At 42.9% G+C, this 24157-nt stretch overlaps 1 protein-coding gene across 1 annotated transcript in view; it reads right to left on the minus strand.

Moving 5' to 3' along the window:
• Positions 1-2224: 2224 nt before the first annotated feature.
• Positions 2225-24157, minus strand: part of CDH8 (cadherin 8) — a 603855-nt gene continuing 581922 nt past the window's right edge. The window contains exons 11-12 of the mRNA XM_060787956.2: positions 6686-6937; positions 2225-4444 (exon numbers count right to left, since the gene is read on the minus strand). Coding sequence (XP_060643939.2) covers positions 3951-4444; positions 6686-6937 — 746 coding nt within the window. The 3' untranslated portion in view covers positions 2225-3950. The remainder of the gene's footprint in view (positions 4445-6685; positions 6938-24157) is intronic.

Below are 24157 nucleotides of genomic sequence, written 5' to 3' on the forward strand. Positions count from 1 at the left end.
AGCTGCTGCAGTGCACTACCAGAATCATTCCAGAGTATCAAGTGAGTTTTTAACCATTTTGTTTTGTTTTGAGAGGGTTTTTTTTTTTTTGGTTTGATGTGCCCTGCAGCTTGCGTAAGTTGTGTAATTTTTGTGGGCAATCTACTATCAAGCCGGACCGATTATGCTGTCTGTTTATAACTGCCCACAGCCTTTGCCCCATGTACTCTGATCATTTAACGTAGTTCAAAGGTACTGGGTTGTTGTAGGTTTTTCCGGGTTATATGGCCATGTTCTAAAGGCTTTTTCTCCTGGTGTTTCGCCTGCATCTATGGCAAGCATCCTCAGAGGTAGTGAGGTCTGTTGGAAATAGGAAAATGGGTTTATATATCTGTGGAATGACCAGGGTAGGACAAAGGACTCTTGTCTGCTGGAGCTAGGTGTGAATGTTTCAACTGACCACCTTCATTAGCATTTGATGGCTTGGCAGTGCCTGGAGGAATCTTTTGTTGAGAGGTGATTAGATGTACCTGATTGGTTACTCTCTGTTGTTTTGCTGTTGTAATTTTAGAGTTTTTTTTAATACTGGTAGCCAGATTTTGTTCATTTTCATGGTCTCTTCCTTTCTGTTGAAATTGTCCACATGCTTGTGGATTTCAGTGGCTTCGCTGTGTAGTCTGACATGGTGGTTGTTGGAGTGGTCCAGCATTTCTGTGTTCTCAAATAATATGCTGTGTCCAGGTTGGTTCATCAGGTGCTCTGCTATGGCTGACTTCTCTGGTTGAAGTAGTCAGCAGTGCTTTTCATGTTCCTTGATGCATGTCTGGGCGCCGCGTTTGGTGGTCCCTATGTAGACTTGTCCACAGCTGCATGGTATACGGTAGACTCCTGCAGAAGTGAGAGTATCCCTCTTGTACTTTGCTGAACGTAGCATTTGTTGGATTTTCTTGGTGGGTCTGTAGATAGTTTGTATATTGTATTTCCTCATCAGCTTCCCTCTGCAGTCAGTGGTTCCCTTTATGTAAGGCAAGAACACTTTTCCTCTGGGTGGATCTTCGTATTTACTCTCGTGCCTTATTCTTGGTCTTGCAATATTAAAAAACTAATTTAAAAAACCCTCTAAAATTACAACAGCAAAACAACAGAGAGTAAACAATCAGGAACATCTAATCACCTCTCAACAAAAGATTCCCCCAGGCACTGCCAAGCCATCAAATGCTAATTAAGGTGGTCAGTTGAAACATTCACACCTAGCTCCAGCAGACAAGAGTCCTTTGTCCCACCCTGGTCATTCCACAGATATCTAAACCCATTTTCCTACTTCCAACAGACCTCACTATCTCTGAGGATGCTTGCCATAGATGCAGGCGAAACGTCAGGAGAAACATGGCCATATAACCTGGAAAAACCTACAACTACAGTGACTTTGGCCATGAAAGCCTTCGACAATACAGTTCAAAGGTAGCTTCTAACTGTCGTGGGCAGACGACAAAATCTCATAAAATCACCCAAAAGAACGCCCTTCATTTGCATCACTGCTCTGTGGTTTGTCTCATCACTATCCAAGACTCAAACTGCTTCCAAGAATTTCAATATAATCATCTACAAAGCAAAACAATTTTATTCAGTTCTGGTTTGAAACTGCCTTAAGTGGTCAGTGTAGTGGCGTCTCTATACTCTATATGTAACGTGGAACTAGAGTAGACCCATTAAATAAATGGGGAATTGGCAAATCAACATGTTGATAGTTGGGTTGTTGTAGGTTTTTCCGGGCCAAATGGCCATGTTCTGGAGGCAATTTTTCTCCTGATGTTTCGCCTGCATCTATGGCAAGCATCCTCACCTCTGAGGATGCTTGCCATAGATGCAGGCGAAACATCAGGAGAAAAATTGCCTCCAGAACATGGCCATATAGCCCGGAAAAACCTACAACAACCCAGTGATCCCGGCCATGAAAGCCTTCGACAATACATTGAACATGTTGATAAATTCCACCACTCTAATTCATTAATGGGCATGTTCCAAAGATTAGAAGTCACAAATGTAGGTGCAAAATGATTCCAATGTTTTGTTTTCCTTTGATTTAAAGAAATGTATATAAAACCAAGTACCAACTCATTGGTTTTTAGTATTTTTAAAAAGACATAAAGCTCTAATTTGACATCAATTTCCTTATTCACAGTTTGAGGAAAGTGTATCATTAAGATGCAGGTAAAATGGAAAGAAATTGTGATCACAAAGGAGGTATTTATAAAAATATATTTCCACAAAGTAGGAAACAATACAGGAGTTCTTGTTTTTTTTTTGTTTTGTGACTACAATACATGGCGTAAATAAACAAAACAATAGCATCAAACCAAAACATAAAATAGAAAAAAGTAAAAATGATTTTTCATGTAATATTCCATTTTATTATACAGCTGCTACTTCTAAACGGTAAGTTTGCGTTACAAACGGAAGATGCCAACAGCTTCTAAAGTGCTGTTCTCTTTGTGAGAGAGATCCCTGTGCATAAACCATGATGATTCTTCTTTTTTTAATTATTATTTTAAGAAAAAGAGGGTTAAAACATAAGCAAAACATTTACACACTGGATCCTCCTCTATTCATTTAAGTATTGAAAGTATTTCTGTATCTAATATGGTGGAGAACTACAAGTGGGCTTGACGCCATGGTGTAATACGTGGAATTTGAAAAGTCTAGATATGTGGGTTTCTTTATTTTAAATATTCACATGATCCAGTTTATTTCCAGTTGCTTGTGCTTATGTTAAAACAATACGTACTCAATTTATGAAATAACATATAAAATGGCCCCAAATTCATTTTCGTCTGGAACACTTTTCACTCCACTAGCTTTCACTTCTAGTTCTGCAAGTACAATTTCTATTTGTTTTTGATTATCTTAAAAAAAGAAAGAAAATTCATTTAACATTCATTATACATAGAACAAAGAATTATATCATTTTATTAATGGATATAATTTAGATGGTTTCCTTTCCTTAAACTCTTGACCAACCAATCTTAATAAATAAAAGCAGTTAATGGACATCAATAAAATATTTATTTCGAGGATTAAACAAATAAATTTGTTCTTTAGCAATAAAATCAGCTTATGTTTCATATATGTGAGTCCATCCTCTATCACATATATCTTCCCCCTTTTTTTCCTTATAGAAGACAAAGTAGACGATAGGAGTGATCATTCTAGAAAACAATCCATTTTGCTTTAAAAGTAGAGAATGTCCTCTCATCTCTTGGACGTTTGCACAACCGCGGAGCTTGAATCCAGTCACTGGAATGGATTAAGAACATGTGAATATTTTAAGGCTTGACACAATATTTAAAGATGATAACCAGTCTGCAGTTTTTTTTGGCCAACAATGACCTTATGTACAACTTGTGGTTACTACACAGTTGAGGCCAGGAGGAACATTATCAATGCTTTTTAAAAATTATTATTCTGCATTGCAAAGAAGACCAAATATTGCTTTGTTGACATTCCTTTTTGTAGTAGTAGTAGTAGTAGTGGATTCTTTGTTGGCAATGTAGAAAGAAGCAATTCACTCTCTACTGACTGTCAGAAGATACTCTTCCTCAGCAAAAATCCAGAGAGGTCCATTATGCAAGGAAGCATCTTTTCCTTTTCTGATCCATTCACGCTACCAAAGATAATCAACAATCCAAAACCCCATCTTCAGAGTGGTCATGTGAATATAGAATATCCAAAGACTTCTAGACACTCTACGTACTTAACTTCACGCTCCACAAGACTCAGACCTCCTAACATATACTTCTGATTTATGTATTTTTTTTTGGTTCGATATTACAATGTAGTTGATTTTTTTGATGACTGGCGCTAAAGTTGCCCCTAAACAAAAAGCCACATTAGTCATAACTAACAGCTGTGGCCCTAGAATATTACATGAGCCTTTAAGTCAAGGATGAAAAAAAGAAGTTTGTAATCCACTGTCAAGTTTCTTTGTCACTTTCGCCCACTGAGTAAAGTTCTCCAAGTCTTTTAAAACGGGGTCCCCATTCACTGAGGTAGTCAAAATTCTGGTCTAAGTCTGATGTTGAAGACTCTAAGGAACTGAGAGAACCAGCTACTGAGCCTCGCCCCTCATACCCATAAATCTGAATGGAATCATAAGGAGGGGCTGTAGGATCATTGTCAGCTTCATGAAGCCTTACGTTGATGAATTCATCAACATCAACGCCGTTTGGAACAGGTGCCAGTCCCTGTCTAGGCATGAACTGAAGATCTGGTTTGATATCCTTGCGGGGCAAAAATCCATTGATTCCATCTGGGTTTTGCAAAGTTGCAATGTCAAAGGCTTCTGTATCTTCTTCACCACCACCTTCATCATCATAACGAATGATGTTCTCCCTCACATCTTCATCGTCCTTGATGATGAGAGGTTCGTTCTTGTGTCTCCTCAGCGTTACAAAGAGCACCACAATGACTGAAAGAGAAACATCACAAGATAATCAGCATTTGAAAAACATTTTAGGCACAAGAACACAAACAAAGCATTCCTTTGACATATATTTATTTATTTGTATCAGGATTAGAAGAAATGCATAATTATTTGAACTGAAGAAAAAATAGAGAGGGGACATTTGAGTACTCCAAAAGTTTGATGGGCAATTTCAAGAGTGTCTGGTTTTTGAAACACATATTGTTCTGGAACAGCTGTTCTAAGAGCTCCAATTTTATTTGCTTTGAATTAAATGTTTGTTTGCAATCACAAACTACTCATCTTGGGATTTTGCAGCAGGGTGGCTTCCTGTTATAGTTTGCAGCCATAGGGTAAGCCCCCTGTCCATCTTCATTTAGCTTTGGTTCCGCCCCTTTTTCTGGGTTTTTGGGAAGAGAGAGGAACCATTTTTGAGTCAGTCCACACAGAGAAGCCTTTAACAGAACATGAAACCAAGAGCTCCTGTAGAAAGGTTCATTTTCTACGGCTTGGCAGGGAGACATACAGCTTTACGGCTTGGCCGGGGAGATATACAGCCTACAGCCTACAGCTTGGCCGGGGAGAAAAGGCCCCACAGCTTGGCTGTGGATTTTGCAGCCTTACAGCTCCTTTGCTGAGGAACTTTAGCCAGCCATCACAGCAACCTGAATTCCTTCTTTTCCCCTGGAAGTCTACAAAGCTCTGCTTGGTAAGGGTCACTCGCGGAAGCCAGACACAGGGGCTCCACTCCAACAGAGGCAAGTAGAGACTGCCCAGATTGGAAGTTAAGGATTTCCCCATTAGTTATATAGTTATGAAGATAGTGCCTGTTCCCAGTGAACAAGATTGCAAGAGCCAATAGACTATTAAGAACGCTTTAAAGTACCTGTTTGCTTTAAAGAATAAAGAACTTTGTTGGACATACTTTATGTTACTTTATGCCTCTACAGAACTTTGTTTTGGGGAGGTCCAAGGGCCTTTAATCTGAGGCAGCCCCGGCGTCCCGTTAGGCACACAGAATTTATGTCTTGTCTACAGTCATATGCCCAGGCCCAGTGTGCGACAGCACACATATTTTTAAAAAAAATGTATTTAAGTAGACATACAGCTGCAAGTGTTTGTTGCATACAGTGCCGTACTTTCTGTCTATTAATATTCCATAAAGGTTCTAAGATGGGGGCTTTCCTAATCTCTCCAAGCAATGAGTTCCAGAGTTGGGGGGCACAGAGGAGAAGGCTCTCTCACTTGTACCCACAAGACAAGCCTGTGAAAGTTCCTGGAGTAGAACTACTACCTTAGAGTAAGGACTACACAGTTAAACAGGAAATAACACTTTCAAACTATGAAAATTTTTAATGGGTCACATATCCCTACAAACTGTATTTTTCAACAAAGTATTTTAAAGAAAGGGTACGGTGTGCTTCCTACCATGATAAGCTCACCATTTTAGATGGTTTGGGATAAAATCCTACTTGTATTTAGGACCGATGTGGGTTCCACTCAGGCATGTAGTCGGGGGGGGGGGGGGGGGGGCTTGAGGGGCTTCAGCCCCTCCCCCCCAAAAAAATTCTCAGGGTGGTTCGCGAAAAGGCCTTACTGGTGTATTATTTAAACTGTTATGGTTATTCATATCATGATCTGATCACCATACTCAATATATCCCATATGCATGGGGGTATTGGGGTAACGATACAAAAGGTTTGCTAGGGTAGACCCTCTTTCACTAAGACTCAGCCCCCCTGAAACAAACTCAGCCCCCCCCCCCCCCCCGAATCGAAATCCTGGCTACAGGCCTGCCACTGCTGTGGATCTACTATCAGTCACTGAATCCACTTTTCCTGCAACTGTGAGTTGAATTGGAGCTCTTTCCTTAGTAGCTTTTACCCTTTTTTGCATCAGAACCAAGACTGCTCAAGGCGATCATATAACTCAGAGCAGCTGATAGTAAATAAAAAGTAGATTAATTACACTTGGGGCTGCAGATCCAGTGGTGGTTCCTGCTACAAACTTTCTTACCCCAAAATGGAGTGACAGTTTTATCAGTGGCAGGGCTGGGTTCATTTCAGTCCTGATTTCTAGAAATAAGTGGCATAACATCAAATTATATGTGTAGTTGTATTCAAGAGCTTGCTCTACTTGTGTGGTTCAACATGAATCCAGTTCACCATTCTGTTTTAACTGGGGCCAAATAAATGGCTCTGGAATTTTACCATTGACCAACCAGCAAAACACAAAATGAATACATACCTAGCAGTAAAATGATGCAGGCTAGTATAGCAATTAATGCGCCCATGCTGAGACCAATGGGAAGGACATAAGCTTCAGCGTTGCAGGACTGGGCAAGACCATCACTGCTGCAACCACAGACCTTAATGGTGAGAGTGCTGGTGCTGCTCATTGGAGGATTTCCACTGTCACTGATTATGATTGGTAGAAAATAGACTTCTTGCTTTTGGCGGCTGAATCCATTATGTCTTGTCAAAATGTTCAGTGTATTATCTGGAAGGAATGTAGAAGGAAAGAAATTTCAGATATAAGTCAGTTTTTACCAAGATTGAGCCACAGCTACTGCATATACTTATATAAAACTCTAGAATTTTTACCCCCAAAACTGGTGTGATATTTATTTATTTATCGTGTCATCCGCAACCAGAACATTGTATTACATTTCTAACAGAACAAAACAAACAAACAGATTAAAAAAAACCCACAAATTTTGCAAACTTGATAGCTGATTAAATGTCCTTTGACCAGTATCTGGCCACTTGGAGTGCCTCTGGTGTTGCCGCAAGAAGGTCCTCCATTGTGCATGTGGCAGGGCTCAGGTTGCACTGCAGCAGGTGGTCAGTGGTTTGCTCTTCTCCACACTCGCATGTCGTGGATTCAACTTTGTAGCCCCATTTCTTGAGGTTGGCTCTGCAGTCTGTTCAGCACCTTCCAAGTCGCCCAGTCTTCTGTGTGCCCAGGGGGGAGTCTCTCATCTGGTATCACCCACGGATTGAGGTGCTGGGTTTGAGCCTGCCACTTTTGAACTCTCACTTGCTGAGGTGTTCCAGTGAGTGTCTCTGTAGATCTAAGAAAACTATTTCTTGACTTAAGTCAATGGTGTGCTGGCTGATACCCAAACAAGGGATGAGCTGGAGATGTCTCTGCCTTGATCCTTTCACTATTGGCTGCAACTTCCCAGCGGATGTCAGGTGGTGCAATACCGGCTAAGCAGGGTAATTTCTCCAGTGGTGTAGGGTGCAGACAACCTGTGATAATGTGGCATGTCTCATTAAGAATGGCAAAGCAGCTGGCTTGGATGATCTACGGATGGAACAAATCAAGAATTTTGGCCCAAAAGCAAAGTGCTGGCTGCTGGAGCTGATGAACAACTGCACTGCATCCTGTCAGATCCCCAAAATCTGGAGGAAAGCAAGAGTCATAGCCATCTTGAAGCCAGGCAAAGAACATAATGATCCAAAAAGCTACAGACCAATCTCCCTGCTGTGCCACCTCTACAAAGTTCTGGAGAGACTTATCCTGCATAGAATTATGGAAAAAATAGACCCATGTCTGATCCCACAGCAAGCTGGCTTCAGGAAAGGCAAAAGCCGCACAACGCAAGTGCTGAACCTGACTCAGCACATAGAAGATGGCTTTGAAAAGCAGCAGATCACAGGAGCTGTCTTCATAGACCTGTCAGCAACTTATGCTACTGTGAACCACCGCCTCCTCCTGAGAAAAATGTATAATATCACAAAAGGACTACCATCTCACCCGCCTCATAGGAAACCTGCTACAAAACAGGAGCTTTTTTGTTGAGTTCCAGGGCCAGAGAAGCAGATGGCGGAAACAGAAGAAAGGCCTGCCTCAGGGGAGCATGCTTGCTCCATCCATGTTCAACATCTACTGGTGTGATGGCACGCCATGGTAAAAGGAAAACTATATGTCTGGCTATTCCGTGGTGGCCATCGATATACCCTCTGATGTACTTCAGTTCTTTAAAAATAAAGACTCTTGAGACAGGATTAAAGTTAACCAAATAAGTTTACTGGAAACAAAAGGCAAAGCCAACTTCAGTCAGAGTTCTTGAAAGGCGAATCAAAATAAAATATTACAAAGACAAAGTTTGTTGATTGAATTTAGTTACACCGGAAATAAACACTTGACTATAATTGTGATAAGTCACTTGGTAAGTACTTGGCTATTAAAAGTAAAATATTGGACTAAAATATTGGTAAATGCTTGGGTATATTGTCTTCAGTAAGGTACTTGGCTATTGATATAATAGAGAACTAAAAACGTAAAACACAGAACTAAAATAGCTAGATCGTAAAGGTACACGCTATATTGGTAAAGCACTCTGGGCTATAGTGTCGATATGGTAAATACACAGCTAAGGGGACTATGTGGTATATACTATAATGATGAAATGTATACAAAGCTTTAAGGTATATACAGTTATGAAGGTCTATGAGGTTGTAAAGATCAACCGGCCACTGCCCCCAGTTTATAAAGGACCAAGGGACCGATCGGTCGTTGGCAGGGTGGGAAACCTTTTTATCCCACCACTTGCCACCAGATTGCAACGGTCGGCTAGAACTCTAAGGAATAATACTTCAGATATATTCCCTAGCACACATAACTGTCACGTTCCTTCTACTGTTATATTGCTCTCATCTTGTCACCAATGTGAACTAAACTGAATGACCAGTTCGGCCGATGGTACCCATTTGAAGGAACAGAGTAGAGGACTTTGTCTTCTTAGGCTCCAACTGGACACCTGTCACAAAGCTCTATGTGTTTTTTTAAGGTATTACTGCCACCACTCAAATAACTTTTGAGAATATAACTTGATGTTATGTGTGAGGTAAAGCTTAGTGTGCCACAGCCCTTTCCTTAACTCCCCTAAAGTGTCTGAGGTGAAAAGATATTAGAATTCTACTGGAACAGGCTTAATGAAATGAATCACTGTGAGGACTTCTTGTAAAGTTGAACTAGAACAAAGTTTATTTAAATATATGAGAACAAACAACTGGCTTCTTCTTTGAGTTATGAAATCATATATGGTCAGCACAGCACAATCTTCCTAAACAGTTACTAAGACCTAACAAGCTGGCTGAACTTCTCAACTGGGTATCTGTTCTTCGACGTGAGCAATTTCCCTCAGCGTATCTAGATCCCACTACAATACTCTGATCTTTAGAGTGCATAACAACTAGTGTGTTTTCCTCTCACACCAGTTCACAGGCGGCTATTGGCTCTCCAGGCCACTCTATAGCCACACCTGCCTTTCCACCACTCTCCCTCGGGAAATCTTCCACTCACTCTCAAACTACCCTCTTCCCCTCAGTTTGAAATCCAATTCCCTTCTCTGCTCTTAAAACCCTTAAAATCCCTTCTCTCTCTGATGTTAAATCACTTCTCCCTGTCAGAAGCTGCCTGCCTCCCTTTTACACTGACAGCTTCAGCTCCTCCCATCTGTCCTGGGGCAGCTAAACTCCTCCCCTCTTCTGAACAGATTCTCCTTGTGTTTCCCTCACTAAGATGGAGGCCGGCCTACTGTCTTTTAGGCTTCGGCTTCAGCCTACAAAAGGTATGATTCACTACAGAGGTATATACACAGCTAAGATGACTATACATGTTATAGACTGCCTGTTTAGATTGCCAGGCCAAGGAACCCAAACAATTTCTGGCCTTCTCTAAAACTCTGGCACAGACTAAAAGGAGGGGAAAGCCTCCAAAGGAAGAACAAAACAAGGAAATGGAACAGAGAAGGGAAAAGGCTAGGTGAAGACATCACAACTGGGTCAACTTACTCATGGGTCAATGTAAGTACTGTACCATAACTCTTCCTTTAAAAAAGGGATCCATCCTCTTCTTTGAATGAACTTCAACTTATCAATGGATCATATCAAAATTTATAGTTTTGTCACCCAAACCAGCTATTATACATGAGGTTTACTTATACAAAATTATATATAATACCTGTCTTGTCACATTTGTCATGGTTTTATAACAATGTTTTCAAGAATTTCTAAGTTGCAACAAAGATTTGAATCCAACTGATTTGGACCATGTCCCTCTTCATTCTATTCTCCCATATTATTTTACCATTTGCAATATTTAAAGGTCCACTTCTTGCCACATGCAAAGCTATTTTGAAGCACCTTTGAGACCAATGCTTCCTGCTGTGTAAACCTAGTCACTCCGTATTATGAAATCGTCTTCCATGTTCCACTGCTTCCGTGGATACATGCTGCTGAACAGGACAACCTTTTTTTCCTTGTGTGAAACTTGGTTTATGGTAATCACTCCCTTGGGATGCCCAGCTCACTCTAGTCTTTTATAGTTTTCAGGCAAGCTTTAAAACAATTTCTATTCTGCCAAGGCTTTAAATAAAATTCTCTTTGCCATTTGATTATGTTTTATTGGTTCTTCTTTAAGGCTTTTAGTTTTTATGCTTGCCATTAATACCTTGTTTGATGATCATATCTTCTATAGGGAATCCTTTCAAGATGGCATATAAATTATTTTAAATATAAATATAAAAACATATACACACATACATATACACAATACATTAAAGAACCATTAATACAGGCTGAGCATTCTTTATCTGGAATTCTGAAATATTCTGACATCCTGCACTTGTCAAGAGCAAGTGAAGTTCCTTTCCTGACAGTAGCGCTAAAATACTAGCCACCAATATATATTTTGCACAAATTGTTAAATATTCTGCAACATCTAATTCTTTATTTTTATTTGAAAAATTATCCCTTTGTGGAAGGTTTGCAAAGAAAATCGTGAAAACCACCACATAGCAACAATGCAAGAGCCTTGTTAGCAGAGGCGGCCCTAGGTAGTTATCAAAGGTAAGCAAACAGTATTTTGGCGACCCCCCACCAACCAATCATTGATATATATTTTCTGTTCGTCGTGGGAGTTCTGTGTGCCATATTTGGTTCAATTCCATCATTGGTGAAGTTCAGAATGCTCTTTGATTGTAGGTGAACTATACATCCCAGTAACTACACTTGCCGCACTTGCTCCCTTGCCTGGCCCGCTTTGGGTCCGGAGGCATGCCTGAAGGGAGCTGAGGTGGGAGATACCTCCAGCCGGAGGGGCTCTCTCTCTCTCTTGGTCCCAATGGATGAAGAGAAAGTCAGGAGAAGAGGCGACTTTTGGTGCACACGCTGGGGTCTTCAGATCCGCCTCCAGACCCAAAGAGGGCCAGACGCAGCGGCTCCGCCCCTTGGCCCACCCGCAGATTGGGGAGAGGAGAGGAGGCAGGTGGAGCACTGGGGGATCGGGAAAGGGAGCCAGTCATGGGGGAGGGATCGAACGCGGAGAATGATTGAGCGCCGGCTCTGCTCGCGCACCCGGTGGCCAGGTGGAGCAGGAACGAGAGGGGCTAGGCGAGGCTCAAAGGCCCAGCCCCTTTGGGAAGAGGATTGCTCGGCAGCGAGGCAAGAAAGCCGAGTCTCCCCCCAGACTGCTAGAGCTGTTGTGAGCTGAGGGGGTGCTCCTCAAGTGGCGGTCGAGGGGCATTTACAGAGGCGCCTCTGCGCCCCTGGCAAAAAAAGATTTCTGCGACAGCTTACTTCGCATAATGGACGAGCCGCCCCTGCTTGTTAGTTTCCTAAATAAGGAAAATACAGTAAAGTATTATTTATCCAAACTTTTCTCACCCAACATTTTGTATTATCCAACACAGTCTGCCTCCCACTCGAATACACAGCTTTTTCAATACATTGCAATGTTTTGTTGCTAAACTCGTAAATATAGTAATTACTACATAATGTATTGATACATAAGGTATTCAATACATAATGTATTGAGCTGCTTTTATGTCGATTTGCTTTAAATGCTTAATGTTTTGATGCTTAATTTGTAAAATCATAATGTAATTTGACGTTTAATAGGCTTTTCCTTGGATAAGCGAAAACGTTGGATAATAAGGAGGGCCTTATTATCCAACATTTTCACTTATCCAATGTTCTGTCGGCCCGTTTATGTTAGATAAGTGAGACTTTGTTGTATTTTTCCATTCCCAGATTTGAGAATGAAATGTTTCCATCCCTAGAATGGAGAAAGATTTCCTCTTTGGACATTCACATCTCTTTTGAACACCCCTTTCCCTATGTGTACTTTTTATGTCCATAAGCATAAGCATTCAGATTGAAGTCTTAGGTGAATTTTATTGAGAAGTAAGCCTTGCTGTCTTCAGTCGGCCCTATTCCCTAACATGTGTGTCCAGGACTGCTAATGTAATGAGCTAGAGCTAGACAAATTACTGGAATAAGAAGACAGAAACACACAGTTTTGAAATTAAATAAAGAAATAAATAACCAAAAATCACTTTTCCTTTGTAAATCATTTTAGTAGATTCAAACAAAATTAAATATTCAGTCTCAGGCTTAAACTGCACATCGTTACATCTGTTTAAAAATTAAAATATTGATATTCAGTTTGGGAAATCATGAAATGATTTTCTTCTGTCCAGAAGACTAGAAGCCCACTTAGTATTGCATTTTGCATCCAACAGTGACATCATAGATGCTTCTGGGAATCTCAGAAGCAGGTCATGACAGTAATAACTATCATTTGTTGCCTCCCTCTAGCACATGTTGCTCAGGTTATCCCTAAGGATGTGAAAAAAGTTTGTACTCTTTAGAAAAGAGGCCATCCTCCACAAGGCATCTCATTTCAGGTGTGGGAACAAGACAGGGCACATTCTCCTTTTGATTGAGGTTATTGTAAATTAAGAAAATATTTCCCTCCTCCAGACTGGCCAGGGTGGAAGGGTGCTTTTCAAGCCGATTGGAAGGGGGGAAACAACTTCAAGTGCCAGTACATTTATGTACCACAGAGTTCATGCTCCCTCCACCTCAGGATATTTCATCAAATGGCTCCTTGTCCTGACTTGTAAGGGATTAGCCAGTCATCTATTGGTTGTAGGAATTCCCCAGCACTACCAACAGCCTCTCTGAGTCCCCTCTGGGGTGAGATAGAGTGGGGTAGAAATACAGTAAATAAAACAGGATTGCTATGTTATGTTATTTTATTTTAGCCCACTCTATACCATGTAAATAGATTAATCCAGGTAGATTTGTTCAGGGAGTATGAGAGAAGTTGAATCACAGAGACATATTTTTGGTGATAGGCCTGTCTAAAAGGCTTGGTCAGTAGGGCTGGGTGGTTTCATTCGTTAATTTCGTAATTCGTTATTAATTCGTTATTTTTTTTATAATGAAGCGATATTGAACCATTCAGGAGCAACTAAAAAACGAAACGAATTTTTCAATTTGTTTCGTAATTGTTTCGTTATTGTTTCAAAATCGTTTCGAAATCGTTTCGAAATTGTTTCGTTATTATTTCCGCATGTCTGGTGCAAGTTTTACAGTTGTTGTTTGTTTTATCAGTGAAAAAAAATATAATTATCACACCAACAGTCAACAACAGAGGGAGAGGGAAGCTTCAGAAGTTCCCTCTGTCCCATTTGGAGGTTTTTTTTAGCATATTGCGTCTGCCATTAACAAATCGATTTGTAATTGTTTCATAATTTCCGAAATTTCCGAAATTTCGAACTTTTTTAAAGGAAAATTTCGGAATTCTTTTAAAAATCGAAACGCAAAAACCCCCTAAAAACGAATCGAGTTTAGAAACAAATTTTTCCTTGGTTGCCCAGCCCTATTGGTCAGAGGTTTATCACAGCTGGTAAATCATCAGCAATTATAAGATCTATCAACCAAAAGGTTGCAAGTTCAAAGCCCCGGGTTGGTGTGAGTGACCAACTGTCAGCCCTAACTCATTGTTTACCTAAGCAATTCGAAAACAGCTTTAGCTGTAATTAGAAAAATTAGGTACCGCTAAAAAAGCGGGAGAGGTGTTTTATGATGCCATAAAGAAGGAAGTTCAGAGAATGCTGGTCAACCAAAAGGAAGGAGGAAGTCCTGACGGCTCTTCGTCATAGAGGATGGAGCAACAGCACGCCCGGGACTCAAGCCCAACCTTCCATGGCACCTCCTTCTGTTCTGTCTGTCTGTGTATTGTCCATACAAAGCAGCATTGAATGTTTGCCATGTATGTGTACTGTGATCCGCCCTGAGTCCCCTTCGGAGTGAGAAGGGTGAAATATAAATAAAGTGTTGTTGTTGTTGTTGTTGTTGTTGTTGTTGTTGTTGTTATTATTATTAGTATTTGGGATATGGGATGGAGCTATACAGTCACTTTTGTAATCTTCTTAAAGAGACCAAGTCTATGATGGGGATGATAGCAGAAGAAGCGAGTGAACAGATCAGAGTAGAATTGTATTTCTTTCCTGTCAGGTTTTACAATGTATTATAATATAATATAGCTGAGTCATGCACTGCTAATGGGCTTCTATTGGAAATGCTGAGTCATGCATTAACTGTATATAGGGAATCATTTGGGGAATGTGTTCTGGCCTAGTCCAGGTGATTGTGAATGATGTAATCCTGGGTCTGAGTTAAGTTAATGAGTTGGGAACCAATCAGAGATTGCTATGTGTAATTGTATAGAATTGTATATAAGGAAGTCATGTACAGTGTATATCTCTCTCCTTGTGCTGTGATGTTCCTTGATTCGTGTTTTGACCACCAAACGCAGCGCCCAAACACGAATCAAGGAACATGAAAGGCACTGCAGACTACTTCAACCAGAGAAATCAGCCATAGCAGAGCACCTGATGAACCAGCCTGGACACAGCATATTATTTGAGAACACAGAAATGCTGGACCACTCCAACAACCACCATGTCAGACTACACAGAGAAGCCATTGAAATCCACAAGCATGTGGACAATTTCAACAGAAAGGAGGGACCATGAAAATGAACAAAATCTGGCTACCAGTATTAAAAAACTCAAAAATTACAACAGCAAAACAGCAGAGAGGAAACAACCAAGCACAGCTTAACACCTCTCAACAAAAGATTCTCCCAGGCTCAGCCAGGCCTTCAAATGCTAATGAAGGTGACTTCCCTTTTTTCATTCAGAAAAAAAATTGAAGACCTGGATGTGGGACCAGGCTTTTGGACATTCTGGCAGCTAAAGGAAAGACCTTGATGATGGGCAGGAATTGACGGAACAGAATGGATTTATGGAACTCTGAACACTGAGTATGAGATTGTTTACTATTGTGTTATGTACTGATGATTTTAACCTGTTAACTGTTTAATTGCTTTTATGTATGTATGTATAATTGACATAGGCATCAAATTGTGCCTTTTTTGTAAGCCGCCCTGAGTCCCCCCTCGGGGGTGAGAAGGGCGGGGTAGAAGTAACTGAAATAAATAAATAAATAAATAAATAAATAAATAAGGTGGTCAGTTGAAACATTCACACCTAGCTCCAACAGAGAAGAGCTCTTGGCCCCACCCCAGTCATTCCACAGATATATAAACTAGGCCTGGGTAACAACGGAAAAATTTGTTTCTAAAATCGATTCGTTTTTTGGGGGGTTTTGCGTTTCGATATTTAAAAGAATTCCGAAATTTTTCTTTTAAAAAGTTCGATATTTACAAAATTTCATAAATGTTAAAAAATTACAAAACAATAACGAATCAATAACGAATCGATTCGTTAATGGCGGACGTGACCGTGCAATATGCTAAAAAACCTCCAAATGGGACAGGGGGAACTTCTGAAGCTTCCCTCTCCCTCTGTTGTTGACTGTTGGTGTGATATTATAATTTTTTTCACTGATAAAACAAACAACAACTATAAAACTTGCCCCAGACATGCGGAAATAATAACGAAACGACCTCAAACCAATGACGAAACAAATACATAATGAAATACGAAGCATTTACGAAACGAATTGAAACATTTGTTTCGTTTTTAAGTTGCTCCAGAATGGTTCGTTATTGCTTAACAAAAAAAATAACGAATTTTTAACGAATTACGAATTAACGAAACGAAACCGCCCAGCCCTAATATAAACCCATTGTCCTAGTTCCAACAGACCTCACTACCTCTGAGGATGCTTGTCATAGATGCAGGCGAAACGTCAGGAGAAAATGCCTCTAGAACATGGCCATATAGCCCGAAAAAACCCACAAGAACCTACTCATCTCATTGCTTTGAGACTCAAGTCCAAGAGCACCCCTTCAGCTTTAAAAGTGCTAGTGAAAGAAATGAAGTGTCCACTAGAATGTATTTGTGTGCTATTGAAGCTATAGAGAAAGATAATTGAATCCACTGAGAATTTATTTACTTATTACTTACGAGTTTATTCAATATCCCATCATCAGCACAATATGAAACCTAAGGCATTTTATAATATAAGTTAACTTTTGAATTAGTTTACCTTTGAAAGAGGCATAAGTGCCTTTGGGCTTCGTTTCGCACACACATATCTGTAAGCTCATAATGCACTTTAGCCCCGATCGATACTCATGTTCATTCAAGGTCATTACTAAGAGTTTCTGTCCGAATGAGATTTTTAAACTTTTATCAAAGGTTTGCCCTGGTACAAATGACAACAAGGGTGTGTTCTAGCTCTAGTTTAAAAATGCATTTGGAACACCCGTTTTCCTATTGAGTGCAATTGAAAGGGCCAATGCTTTTAATGAAGATAATACAGCAAAGGCAGAATGGCCATGCAGATTGACAGCAGGGTTTTGGACAAGAAGTGAAAGCTGGGAGAAAGATGAAGCAGAGATACGATTTTTTGATGGAATTCAGTCCAGTAATCTATGGCATGAAGTCAAATTCATTTATGAGTAGGTTGTAGATATTGTTGCCAACAGTATATTTCCACTTGAGGGATTTGAAGGTAACCTAGGACTATAATGAAACGTATGGTCCAAAATAATTCAATTTGTTCAATGTGTGATTATTTTGTGTAAAATTCCTGGAACCTTCTTTTTGCTTTACTTAAGAGATGCAACACAAACTTATTCTTCTGAACCTGGGGTAGATGAAGGAGGACACAAAGGCTAGCAAGAGGAGGGACACTCCTCCTTCTCCCCACTCCTTATTCTACATTAACTATTCTAAGGAATCCCACTGGAGCATTGCAGCGCACCCAAATACCTGGGAGTCACTATGCACCATGCTCTTACCTACAAGAAGCACTGCCTGAACATCAAGCAAAAAGTGGGTGCTAGAAACAATATCATACGAAAGCTGACTGGCACAACCTGGGGATCACAACCAGATACAGTGAAGACATCTGCCCTTGCGCTGTGCTACTCTACTGCTGAGTATGCATGCCCAGTGTGGAAGACATCTCACCACACTAAAACAGTGGATGTGGCTCTTAATGAGACATGCCGCATTATCACGGGGGGTCTGCGCCATACACCACTGGAGAAATTACACTGCTTAGCCAGTATTGCACCACCTGACATCCGCCGGGAAGTAGCACCCAATAGTGAAAGGACCAAGGCAGAGACATCTCCAGCTCATCCCTTGTTTGGGTATCAGCCAGCATGCCAACGACTTAAATCTAGACATAGTTTTCCAAGATATACAGAGACAATCACTGGAACACTTCAGCAAGCGAGAGTCCAAAAGTGGCAGGCCCAAACCCAGCACCTCAACCAATGGCTGATACCCAATGAGAGACTCCCTCCTGGGCACACAGAAGACTGGGCGACTTGGAAGGCACTGAACAGACTGCGCTCTGGCACCACGAGATGCAGAGCCAACCTTCAGAAATGGGGCTACAAAGTGGAATCCTCGGCATGCGAGTGTGGAGAAAAGCAAACCACTGACCACCTGCTGCAATGCAACCTGAGCCCTGCCACATGCACCATGGAGGACCTTCTTGCAGCAACACTGGAAGCACTCCAAGTGGCCAGATACTGGTCAAAGGACATTTAACCAACTACCAAACTCACAAGATGTGTATTTTTCTGTCTGTTTGCTTTGTTCTGTTAGAAATGTAATATATAATGGACTGGTTGCTCTGACGCAACAAATAAAATTAACTATTCTACATTCACATTTGCATGTTTTTGAACTGCTAGGTTAGCCTTCTCGGTGGTGGCCCCACAACTCTGGAACTCCCTCCCCAAGGACATCAGGCATGCCCCAACATTGGCAGTCTTCAGAAGGAGCTTGAAAACATGGATGTTCCAGTGTGCCTTCCCAGATTAAGGAATCCCAAGCAATATGTCCCAAATGCACTTTACGAGAGAGTTAGAATTGTCTGCACACCCACTTATCCCCAAAATATCCATCCTTTTTCACCTGGACATGCCCAGCATTTAAAAAATAATAATAATTACATTTGGCCCTGCCACAGGTTTTTAAATGTGTTGTGATATTTTTGTTATTGTTTTGCTTTGCTATGAGTTATTTATTGTTGTATTGCCGGCTTGAATGCACCCCCTCCCCTCGCCACTCGGGCTGGGTCGGATGCGGCTTGACTGGCCTTCTGACCATCTTGGCTGCCTGCCGGCGCTGCCACGCCACCACACCGCGATCTGGAGGTGCTGAGTCCTGGGCCCGCTGGCTTTCCATCGCCCTGGCCCCGTCGCTCCGGCTGATTTCCCGGCCCTCCCTGGGTTTCCATCTTTCCAGTCCCGGCATTCCAGCTGTTCCCTATCGTCCAGCAGTGCGTGCAGCAAGGCTTGTTGTGTTCTGAACGGCCTTTACCATCTTTGACTATTTGGGCCTCACCATCTGGGCAAGCCGCGTATAGACCTTTACGCTGACCTCTGCTGTGTTGCTGTGTGACTGATACTGTGTAGACCTTCTGTGCTGGCCTTCTTTGTGTCGATAGATATTGTGATAGACCAATTGTGCTGACCACTGCCGTGTTGACCATCTCCGGAAGATTGAAGACCCATCCGCTTTTTATATCAACCGTCTAGAGATTACACCTGAATCATAACAACCTTATTTAATTGCTACCACCAGCATCTTCGTAATTAGTGTGTTTGCATATTACTAACACAGTACTTTCCTTGGTTGTCTTTTGCTGCTAACTTGATATAAGAACGCAATATAGCACTTTAAGGCGCCTGCCTCTTGCTGCTAAATTATACTAGCACTTACGCCCCCTTCCTTATCCCTCTATGCCGCACTTTAGTTAGCGTCGAGAGCCAGTTTCGGGTATCTGTTGCACTTAAGATCTTTGCACTTTATGAATTTGCCCAACGGCACGCAGTTGTGTTGTTGACTGATTGGTGCTATTGATTGTGTTGCACTTTAAGACTCTTGCACTTTACGAACTATCTAACTGGTGTGGCTGGAACGCCCATCACCATTTGAACCTATTGTTATCCATGTGGTTCCCCATCCCCCTATTTGTACTGTCCTTGTTACTACTGACTAGTGGAAGGGGCAAGGGAGGAGGTGGGCTGGAGCCTGTGAACAAAAATGGGGCGGGGAGGGGGGAGGAAGGGGAGCAAGGGAGTTGGCAAGAGCCAACAAACCAAACAACTAGCAAAACAGAAATTAAGACCTTGGTTTTGGATTGCGCCATGGAGGAGGGGAGGTGTTCCACTAGCCGAGGGGCCCCCATAGAGGTCGTGGTGGGGAGGGGGAGATGCGGAAAAAGGAGACCTCAAATTTGGCCTAATTCGGACCGCTTATCTACATTAACAATCCCAAACCGGTCTCCTAAGGTAAATTGGTGTAACCAGGTGAGCGGGCCCTCTGGATTGAAGGTGGTGCTGTTGAACGCCAGATCTGTCAACGGAAAAACGACCTGGATCCAGGACCTAATCCTGGAGGAGCGGGCAGATCTGGCGTGCATCAAGGAGACCTGGTTGGATGAAGCTGGAGGCGTAAATCTCACCCAGCTTTGTCCTCCAGGCTTCTCCGTACAGCACCAACCGAGATCTGGAGGACGGGGAGGCGGGGTCGCAGTGGTCTATAGAGATTCCATCCATCTGACCAGGAGCCCCATCCCGCAGACCACAAATTTCGAATGCGTCCACCTGAGGGTGGGTGACCAGGACAGAATAGGGATTCTGCTAGTGTACCGTCCACCTCGCTGCACTACAGTCTCCCTACCTGAGCTAGCGGGGGTGGTCTCGATCCTGGCGTTGGAGTCTCAATGGCTTCTTGTGCTCGGGGACTTCAACATCCATGCCGAGGCGACCCTCACTGGAGCGGCTCAGGACTTCATGTCTGCCATGGCAACCATGGGGCTGTCCCAACAAATATCTGGCCCCACCCACTGTGCTGGACATACATTGGACTTGGTTTTCTGCCAGGGATGGGAGCAGGGTGGCGGTGTGGAGGAGTTGTCCATCTCTCCGTTGCCATGGACCGACCACTTCCTGATCAGATTTAGGCTCACTGCGCCCCCTAACCTCCGCAAGGGTGGAGGACCCATTAAGATGGTCCGCCCCAGGAGGCTTATGGATCCGAATGGATTCCTGACGGCTCTTGGGGATTTGCCCGCCACCTCGGTAGGTGACCATGTCGAGGCCTTGGTCGCTCTCTGGAATGGGGAGATGACCAGGGCAATTGACATGATCGCTCCGGAACGTCCCCTCTCAAGTAGCCGAGCTAAACCAGCCCCTTGGTTTACTGAGGAGCTGGCAGTGATGAAGCGAAGGAAGAGGGAACTAGAGAGCGTGTGGCGTTCGGACCCAAGCGAGCCAAATCGAGCACGGTTTGTGTCCTTTCTAAGGGCATATGCCACGGCAATAAAAGCCGCAAAGAAAACTTTCTTTGCGGCCACTATTGCGTCTGCAAAAAAACGTCCGTTGGAGTTGTTTCGGATTGTCAGAGGTCTTTTAACTCCCGCCACCTCAGGCGGGAGCCCTGACAATTTGGTCACGCGCTGTGAAGCATTTGCTCGGTTCTTCGCAGACAAAGTCGCTTTGATCCGTTCTGGGCTGGACACCATGTTAAATGCAGTCTCTGAGGATGTGACACGAGCACCTGCTTGTCCTATTTTGATGGATTCTTTTCAGTTTGTGAAGCCCGAGGATGTGGACAAGATACTTGGAGGAATGAGGCCCACCACGTCCATCCTAGACCCCTGCCCATCCTGGCTTCTGAAGGAGGCCAGAGGGGGATTGGCTGAGTGGGTAACGGTGGTGGTTAACGCCTCCCTCCGGGAAGGCAAAATTCCAGCGAGCCTAAAACAGGCTATTATAAAACCGCTGTTGAAGAAACCATCACTAGACCCCACTAAATTTGACAACTTTCGGCCTGTTTCCAATCTCCCCTTTTTGGGCAAAGTCATGGAAAGCGTGGTGGCCTCACAACTCCAGGTATTCTTGAGAGACACGGATTATCTGGATCCGGCACAGTCTGGTTTCAGACCGGGACATGGTACCGAGACGGTCTTGGTCGCCTTAGTGGATGATCTGCGCCAGGAGCTAGACAGGGGGAGTGTGTCCCTGTTGGTGCTCCTGGACCTCTCAGCGGCCTTCGATACCGTCGACCACGGTATCCTTCTGGGGCGCCTTGCGGAAATGGGTCTTGGGGGCACTGCTTTGCAGTGGCTCCAGTCATTTCTGGAGGGCCGTACCCAGAAGGTGTTATTGGGGGACTCCTGTTCAACACCACAGCCTTTGACCTGTGGGGTTCCACAGGGCTCTATATTGTCCCCCATGCTGTTTAATATCTACATGAAGCCGCTGGGTGAGATCATCCGGAGTTTCGGGGTGCGGTGTCATCTGTACGCAGATGATGTCCAACTCTGTCACTCCTTTCCACCTGCTTCTAAGGAGGCTGTCGAGGTCCTGAACCGGTGCCTGGCCGCTGTAATGGTCTGGATGAGGGCGAACAAACTGAAATTAAATCCAGACAAGACAGAGGTACTCCTGGTCAGTCGCAAGGCCGAGCAGGGTATAGGGTTACAGCCTGTGCTGGATGGGGTCGCACTCCCCTTGAAGGCGCAGGTTCGCAGCTTGGGTGTGATCCTGGACTCATCGTTGAGCCTGGATCCCCAGGTTTCAGCGGTGACCAGGGGAGCATTTGCACAGCTTAGGCTCGTGCGCCAGCTGCGCCCGTACCTTGGGAAGTCTGACTTGGCCACAGTGGTACACGCTCTGGTCACATCCCGCCTTGACTACTGCAACGCTCTCTACATGGGGCTGCCCTTGAAGACGGCCCGGAAGCTTCAGCTAGTCCAGCGCGCGGCAGCCATGTTACTAACAGGAGCAGGACGCAGGGAGCATACAACGCCCTTGTTGTTCCAGCTCCACTGGCTGCTGATCTGCTACCGGGCCCAATTTAAGGTGCTGGTGTTATCCTACAAAGCCCTAAACGGTTCCGGCCCAAAATACCTTTCGGACCGCATATCGGCCTATGAGCCTACGAGGACCTTGAGATCGTCTGGGGAGGCCCTTCTCTCGATCCCGCCTGCCTCACAGGCACGTCTGGCGGGGACGAGAGAGAGGGCCTTCTCGGTGGTGGCCCCCCGGCTGTGGAACACCCTCCCTGTTGACATCAGACAAGCGCCCTCCCTTATGTCCTTCCGCAAGAGCCTGAAGACATGGCTATTCGAGAAGGCATTTAATTAAGTGCTACAGTAACTGGAAATGACAACTGGAACGGAATATGACTACGAGACTGATTATGATTCTACGATAAGACGAAGCGGATTATTTTAATGTAATTAGATGTTTGTGTAGTAGTGATATGTTGGTTTCTGTCATGTTGGCTCATTGTAAACTGTCTTTTATATGTTGTACACCGCCGTGAGTCGCCCCAGGGCTAAGAGCGGCGGTTAATAAATGCAGCAAATAAATAAATAAATAAATAAAATATTGTTGTTGTGTTTTTCGTTTCTGATGTATTTTGTTTCTTGTAAGCCGCACCGAGTCCTGCGGGAGATGGTAGCGGGGTATAATTAAAGTTATTATTATTATTATTATTATTATTATTCATATCTCCATATTGGAGCCCCTATTGGCACAGTGGGTTAAACCGCTGAGCTGCTGAACTGGCTGACCAAAAGACTGCCGATTTGGATCAAAGGTCTGGGGTGAGCTCCTGCTGCTAGGCCCAGCTTTTGCTAACCTAGCAGTTCAAAAACATGCAAATGTGAGTAGATCAATAGGTACTCAGGCGGGAAGGTAACGGCACTTCACGCAGTCATGCCGGCCACATGACCTTGGAAGTGACAACGCTGGCTCTTTGGCTTAGAAATGGAGATGAACACCATCTCACAGAGTCAGACGTGACTAGACTTAATATCAAGGAGAAATCTTTACTTAATGTCATGGGGAAACCTTATCTCCATATTAAAATTTAGCACCTACAACAGTTATCTCACTTTTACCCCTAAGATACCAACTGTACTTAGTAGGCTTGGGCGGTTTCGTTCGTTAATTTCGTAATTTGTTATTAATTCGTATTTAAATTAGCTTACAATCTGATATTGAGCCATGCAGGAGTAATTAAAAATCGAAACAATTTTTTCAATTTATTTCGTAATTGTTTCGTAATTCTTTTGATATTGTTTGGAAATTGTTTGGAAATTGTTTCGAAATTGTTTCGTAATTATTTCCGTATGTCTGGTGCAAGTTTTAGGGTTGTTGTTTGTTTTATCAGTGATAAAAAGAAATTATCACACCAACAGTCAACAACAGAGGGAGAGGGAAGCTTCAGAAGTTCCCCCTGTCCCATATGGAGGGTTTTTTAGCATATTGCACAATCGCGTCCGCCATTAACGAATCGATTCGTAATTGTTTCGTAATTGTTTCGTAATTTTACGAAATTTCGTATATTTCGAATTTTTTTAAAGAAAAATTTCGGAATTCTTTTAAAAAACGAAACGCAAAAACCCC

This window comes from Anolis sagrei, chromosome 8, assembly GCF_037176765.1.
Source record: "Anolis sagrei isolate rAnoSag1 chromosome 8, rAnoSag1.mat, whole genome shotgun sequence".
Lineage (NCBI taxonomy): Eukaryota > Metazoa > Chordata > Lepidosauria > Squamata > Dactyloidae > Anolis > Anolis sagrei.